The sequence below is a fragment of the Orbicella faveolata genome, unplaced genomic scaffold, assembly GCF_042242905.1.
Source record: "Orbicella faveolata isolate gen_17 unplaced genomic scaffold, um_ofav_v1 contig_2, whole genome shotgun sequence".
NCBI classification, from domain to species: Eukaryota; Metazoa; Cnidaria; class Anthozoa; order Scleractinia; family Merulinidae; genus Orbicella; species Orbicella faveolata.
In genome coordinates this window covers 29,166,966-29,173,905 of record NW_028301547.1, presented here as the reverse complement: position 1 = coordinate 29,173,905, position 6,940 = coordinate 29,166,966, and the positions used below count along the sequence as shown (strand labels likewise).

Below are 6,940 nucleotides of genomic sequence, written 5' to 3'. Positions count from 1 at the left end.
AAACTAAAGAACCACCAAATATCCTTCAAATCTTTTTCGCAACACCCGCAGTTTTGAAAATTGGGGAATATTCTCGGATATTTCCCAGTTTTAGCTGTGGAATATTCGGTCACGTGACGTGTTTAGATCAATCGCGCGCGAGCGAAAATATTTGATGGATTATAATGCGTGATAGCGGAAACGTCATATTGCTAAGACAACCCCCAATTCTTTATTTTCCAAGTGCCCATAATTCACTCTGTTTGCCCCACAAGTTTTGCATAAACTATTATTTTTAAATGCTCTTAGGAGGTCTGCATCTTCCCAGAAGCATTTCACAACAATAGTTTATGCAAAATTTGAGGGGCAAAAAGAGTGAATTATGGGCAGTTGGAAAAAAGAGAATAAGGACATTAACTCTAGCCATTCCCAAGGGATCCAGGGCAATAGAGGTTCCATTTTGTTTGAAATCTGTTTCCATGCCAACTGTCCCAGTGAGATACCAGACATCTTCAGAATCACTTGACGCTGGTTTCAAACCATTAAATAAGTTATCTTCGCCCCTCTTCTCTTTGCCCCTCTTCATCTCTGGCATGCTATGGCCAAATCACCCCGGCCCCGTGGGCGTTGGTTCGTGAGAGGAAGTGTTGCGTGACGGACGCGTGACGCAACGTAAACGAAGGGGACTGGGCGTGGCGTGGCGACAGTTTACAGCAGTAGGTGTTCATACCTGTCTTTGAACTGGAAATTTCAAGCTTTCGCCATCTTGGGTTCAGTCATAAGTCCTTTCTTTCTGCGGTGAAGACTTTAAACTTGATTTCTTTGTGTTGCTTTGAATTTGAAGGAGCCCGAAGCCACGATGCAAGCGATCAAATGTGTAGTTGTTGGAGACGGGTAGGGAGTCCATTTTGATTATATACGAACTCACATTATGATTTTTTTTTTGAGGGAATTATTGCTCGATGTTACGTGAAAGTTTTACATTTGTCGATTTTCTGTTGGTTTACGATCTTAAACCGCTTTTATTTAAAGACCCTCGACTTCTTGTGATGTTTTATTCGGGATTCAAGGTCTCATAACTTCATCAACTAGCGGCCGGCGTGACAGAGTTCTAAGAACATGTTTTCGCTTGTTTGCTTATATTGCCGCGCCGGTGTTCTCAATTACCCGAATTTTTTCCGCCAAAACCAGCAATTAAGTCGTTAATTGTTTGTTCGTTTTCTTGTTATAGTGCTGTTGGTAAAACCTGCTTGTTGATCAGCTATACTACAAATGCTTTTCCGGGGGAGTATATTCCGACAGTGTAAGTATGCAATGCTCAACTCTTCTTGTGTTGTTTTTGCTGTTTTACAACATTTTATAGACGACTTTCCCATCGCCCCTGTCGTCCTACATCCACATTTATTGAGTACTAAACTTATTGAATCACTTGTTTATTTTATCAGCAACAATTAACGGTCGAAGCTAAGCTGATCAAAATTTCACTGATCTTTTTGTGTTCCAGATTTGATAATTATTCTGCAAATGTTATGGTTGATGGCAAACCTATAAATCTTGGCTTATGGGATACAGCAGGTACGTCCAGGCATTGACTTTGAAATATTTTCCCTCTTAAAAGACTTAAAAGAAGACACCATAACACTTGAAAGTTGATTTTTTAAAGTTAATTAATGAAGGTGCTTAAACTTTAATGTATTAATGGTTACAAACTTATCATATGTCAGCACTAATATATTAGTGATAAAAATAACTTGTGGTTAATTATTCATCCAAGGCAGACAGACCATTTGACAATAATTATTACACATTGAACTCACTATCTTTTTTTCTGATTGGCCAAAAGTGTACAGTGAATTTTCGAAATCAGCGCCTGTGACGTCATCTAGCTGCAATTTATACAATAATTATGTTTAGGACACTCAAGGTCACAGGTAATCAGGGCTGTAGATAATATTTTTCTCTTGAAAGGACATAATGTCCTGCTAAGACACCATCTTGATCAGACATCACTAAAAAGGTAAGATTTACTCAAGGTAGATTTTTGTTCATCCTTACCATAAAATGGTTTACGATCATCATGAAAAAAATTTTCCGGACACAATTTCTGACCACAGTTGGGATTTCGTCAGACATAAGCAAATTTTGGTTGGCCAATATCCGATGACCGACTTTTATTTGCAGCCCTGTAATGTGTGAGGCACTGAATATTGGCACCATCTTCTTTCAGCTTGTTTTTTTAGGACTCAAACAGACATTTTGTACCATTCAACTGTTTATTTTAGATGGAAATTGAATTCAGTTTTTCACAGTTACTGGACAAGTAGTCTGGAATTGTGAGTAATGTATGTGAAATTGCGCTGTATGCGTGTGAACTTCCTTTTCGATCCGTAGGGGTATCCAAAATGCGTGTGAGTTGGCAGGTAGATAATTACTTCGGATCCAAATCTTCCTCTGCAACTTTAGAGAAACAATATTCTTAAGAAAACACCACCACCTTGAAGGCAAATAAAATTAACCTGTTGTCTCTGCACGCACAGGACAAGAGGATTATGACCGACTGAGGCCACTTTCATATCCACAAACTGTGAGTCTTACAAATGTGAATAATTAAGAGCAACTCTGCTATGTTATCGACATGACCAGGAATAGCGAAAAAAAATGGAATTTCTTCAAACTCAGCCAGAATGACACCATACAGCCACTAGTTACAAAAATATTGGTTTTAGTTTGATCGATGAATCGTCAATTTTTAATTTTTGATTCCAAAAATTGGCCAAAACTGGCATAATCAGAGGCTCATAAGGTGATTCCTCAGTATTGCATTGCCTATCCCTTCTGCGCACGATTTTCGTGTCAATATCGAAAATCCTTTTTTTATTTGTATTTTTTGAAAGAGTGCTTGGTAGGGAACATTCAGGGAAAGTTAATAACAATTGTTGGGCAACTTTATTTCTGAGGAATCACCTTAAACTCAAAAGTCAGAAAGTATATGATTGTGAGTAATCTTAAGTAACTGTTACAATTGTTGCATGGAGTTTTGTTGTCATATTCATTTGTTTATGTTAGTTCTGTTTCAGGATGCAAGTCTGTGTAATGTTCTTTCTTTTCTGGATATTTAAGGTTTACAGTATATAAGTGTGGTTTTCTGCTGGCTGAGGAACAAATGAAGTGGAAACATTTTTCTCACACATAGCTGGGAGTCTGAGTACAAGTGTATCATGGGGGGTTTCAGGTCACATGGCTTGGACAAGGTTCAGTTTTTGTTTTACCATCCACCACTGCCTGACATGCCCCACCCACCCACCCACCCATGAAGTATTTTTAGAGTCTATAAAGTTGCAGTGAGTTTATTCTCTAGCCATTTTTTTATGCCTTTGTAAGACAGTTATGTTGTTATGTTAATAAAGGTCAGGCTTCATGATTTAGCTTGGCATGGCTCCCAGTGGTGGGTGAGAAGGTGTAATCTGTCTAGAATTTCAATGACTTTATTTGTTGAGTGCCCTAAAAATTGTTTAATGTGTTCGCTGTTTACTTCTATTTCAGGACGTCTTTTTAATCTGTTTCTCTCTAATAAGTCCAGCTTCCTATGAAAATGTTCGAGCAAAAGTGAGTAGGCAGAAATACCTCTTGCTATAGTTTACACATGAAGTGTTGACCAAGTGTGAGGTCCAGGTAGTTGGATATTGGCCAAGTTCTTTTGCTTGGTACATGTTTATGAACCAAGATGAAGGACATCACGGTTCATACACAGTCATGTGAATATGCAAAAAGTACATACAGTCAAACCTCTCCACAGTGGCCACCATGGGGATAGATGAAAGTGGCCACTGTAGAGAGGTGGCCATTATGGGGAGATAAGGGTGTAATTTAGGGTGCGCTTTGGTGGCCGTTGCTGTTGTGGAGAGGTGGCCATTTTAGAGAGGTTTCAGTAAGTGTGAATATATGGAGCATCCAGCTAGATGAAAGAAAAAGTGGCCATTCGAGGAAGGTGGCTGTTAGTGGAGGTTTGACTGTAGTGTTCCCGGGCAACAGCACTAGTTAAAGGAGCCCCCATTTAATATATAATTGCTTAATTTTTAATTATTGTTGATAAAAGTGATTTTCCCTTGTGGTTGTTGCTATCTTTAATCTTTAATCTTTAATACAAATTCCAAATTACAATACATTGAACAAGTCAGTCCAATGAATTTGAGGACAGGTTAAAACAGAATACAAGATTCCTTAATATAAGCCGCCTTAGTGTATCATTGTATGACTGTATACCTAGTTAAAAATTACTCTAAACTCGTATTAAAAAATAAGATAATTTGTGATTATTGTTTTGTTTTGCAGTGGTTCCCAGAAGTCAGCCATCATTGTCCTAATACACCAATAATTTTAGTTGGCACCAAACTTGACTTGCGAGATGACAAGGAAACTATTGAAAAACTGAAGGAGAAAAAGCTGTCACCTTTAACGTATGCGCAAGGCTTGCAGATGGGAAAAGAAGTGGGTGCCGTGAAATACCTGGAATGTTCAGCTCTTACGCAAAAGGGACTAAAAACAGTTTTTGATGAGGCAATCAGGGCAGTGCTTTGCCCTCAACCGAAGAAGACAAAGAAAAAAGGAGGATGTCAGCTACTATAAATTTCCGATCATGTTTGAACACCAGACTGCAATTTGTGTGTATAGTTTCTGCTTTTATCTGGACAGTTGCTAGTCCTGATACTCGGGGAGAGGGGTGCTCCCTTATATGGGTTATATAGATTAAGTGTGGCCCCAAAGGGTATGGTTTTTAGGCCATTTTTGTCATAGTTAGGGTATCGATTTTGGCCATTTTGGTCATAAATAAGGTATTGTTTTTGCAATCTAGTTTTCAATTGGATATGTTTTTAAGAAGAAGCTACTTTTTCATCATTACCGATAAGTCCATCAACAGAGGACCTTATTATATTTAGGGCAACTGTGCCAGCCGCAACGATCAGAAATAGATTTTGGTTTTTAACTAGATTTTTACAGATTTTGGTCATAAATAAGGACTTTGGGAAGCGGGCTGCACACCCCCACCAAATTTTTCTGGGAGTACCCCCCTGGCCTGATACCCAGTTGTCACTTTTTGTTTTACTTTTACTCTGTATAGAATGGAACTCTAAGAGCATGGTTGCCACAGGTCAGGAAATTGTGAGTCAGGGAAAATTGAAATAATTTAACATGGCTTTTTTAATAGCATTGAGGGCTGGACAAAACATTTGGGATCGTGATGATCTTAGTGATGCTTTTTCCTTAATGAAGAAGGGAACTTTGTTGAAAACTTGAGTCTTCATCAGTGGGTGGAAAGAACAGCTGTAAGTTGATGCCAGAAGCTGCTACAATCGGACATTTTATTTTGTTTTGGTCGCAGAAACTTGATTTTTATCAGGGAAGGTCTGGAAAGTCACGGAATTTTGAAAAATGAGCCTGTGGCAACCATGAAGAGGGAAACCATTAGCTAGGTTGAATATTATGGAGAGAGAGACTCCCAACTTGTTGTTTCAGACAATATTCACACCATTCATAGGGATAAGTTCTTGCACATCAAACTTGACATGGAAAAGGCCAGGTACTTTTGTTTTTCGCCTTTGAGCCATTACTCTAGTGTTTTGATTCAAATTTCTGTATCAATTATCAAACACGCAAACAAAAAGTGTTATCTTAGCGGTTTTTTTTTACAAATGAAGAGGAGCAGTGGGTACAACTTTGAAAGAGTTTTCACCAGTCTCTCTCTGTTTGTTCAAAATTGTTTTATAATAAATTTCACTGTGTGATATGTTATTCAAGAATGTTCAATAAAATATTCTTGACATTTTTGGATACTTTTTAATCTTTTTTTCGTTGTATTATATAGATATACTTTAACAACAGTTTGATAGTGAAACAAACTTGAAACTTGTAGTTTTGGCGACAAGTTTACTGCAGGGCTGGGCATTACTTCATCGATCAGATTCTTTTTTATCGTAATAATTCGCTGGAGTGTTTTTGTTATGAAATATACAGCTTGTCGTGTGATTCCAATACACTGCCTTTTTTTCTCAAACTTATTATTAATTCATCAAGGTTAAAGAAAGGAAATCATGACCGTGGCGGTGTTTGGATATCTGTTCTTAATTAGCATAGATTTTTACGATTTTATTTCTCCGTTTTTTCCTTAGCTTTAGTTTCGATGGAGAAGATATATCAAACACTCAAGGCCGTGTTAGAACACATTTCCAAACACCTCGAAGTTCGTCAAAAATACTCCGCTGCGCGTCGTATTTTCAACTCTTTTCTCGGTGTTTGGAAATGTGGTCAAACACGGTCTTTCATGTTTGATATATTACGTCACACACCAAGGTGACAAGGTCCCCCCTTCTCTGCCCTTTGGTCTGAAAATTTGGATTTTGGAAAACACAGTGGAATCTCCGGTTGCGACCACCTCTTGTAACCGACCACCTCTCCTCAGCGTCCAGTTTTCCAAATACCAAACGTTTCCAAGTCAAATCACTATATTTGGAACCTCTTGTAAGCGCCCACCTCTCGTAAGCGACCGCGACCGCGTACTTTTAGAGTTAAAGTTTGAAATTTTCTTGTTTTTACCTCCCGGCCGTAAGCGACCACCTGACAGATAATAGAGCAAAAATTGGACGGTTAGGTGTTGTAACGTTATTGTTTTCCTGTGAAGTACCGGATTTTTTCTGGAAATTGACTTTTCACATGATTGAAACATTTAAAGAAAATTAAAAATGCACATAAACTGTACTCAATCAGTCTTGAAAAGAAACGACCTTAAATGTCTTAAAATGAGGAAAATTTTTGACCCAATATGAGTACCCCGCCAGGAGCCCATCATGGGCTCCTGTCTCCACTCTCGGCTAATATAATATTACAATATTCTTGGATATTCTACTATACTTGCCATACACCATAGTTTAAGACACTGGTATTAGCTAGGTTTTTCATATCACAA

The 6,940-nt window shown here is 38.2% G+C and overlaps 1 protein-coding gene across 1 annotated transcript; it reads left to right on the top strand.

Moving 5' to 3' along the window:
- Nucleotides 1-648: 648 nt before the first annotated feature.
- LOC110063845 (ras-related C3 botulinum toxin substrate 1) lies at nt 649-5,808 on the top strand. The gene is made up of 7 exons (XM_089290704.1): nt 649-695; nt 824-873; nt 1,211-1,282; nt 1,484-1,554; nt 2,517-2,563; nt 3,523-3,585; nt 4,312-5,808. Exons 2-7 carry the CDS (start codon nt 839-841, stop codon nt 4,603-4,605), a joined length of 582 nt encoding a protein of 193 aa, XP_089146830.1. The 5' UTR covers nt 649-695; nt 824-838; the 3' UTR covers nt 4,606-5,808.
- Nucleotides 5,809-6,940: the final 1,132 nt, after the last annotated feature.

Bases quoted from the DNA above. Each gene is read 5' to 3' on its own strand.
- LOC110063845 (XM_089290704.1), top strand. From the start codon at position 839: ATGCAAGCGATCAAATGTGTAGTTGTTGGAGACGG. The intron at 874-1,210 runs GTAGGGAGTCCA...TTCTTGTTATAG, and splicing joins TGTGTAGTTGTTGGAGACGG to TGCTGTTGGTAAAACCTGCT. The intron at 2,564-3,522 runs GTGAGTCTTACA...CTTCTATTTCAG, and splicing joins CACTTTCATATCCACAAACT to GACGTCTTTTTAATCTGTTT.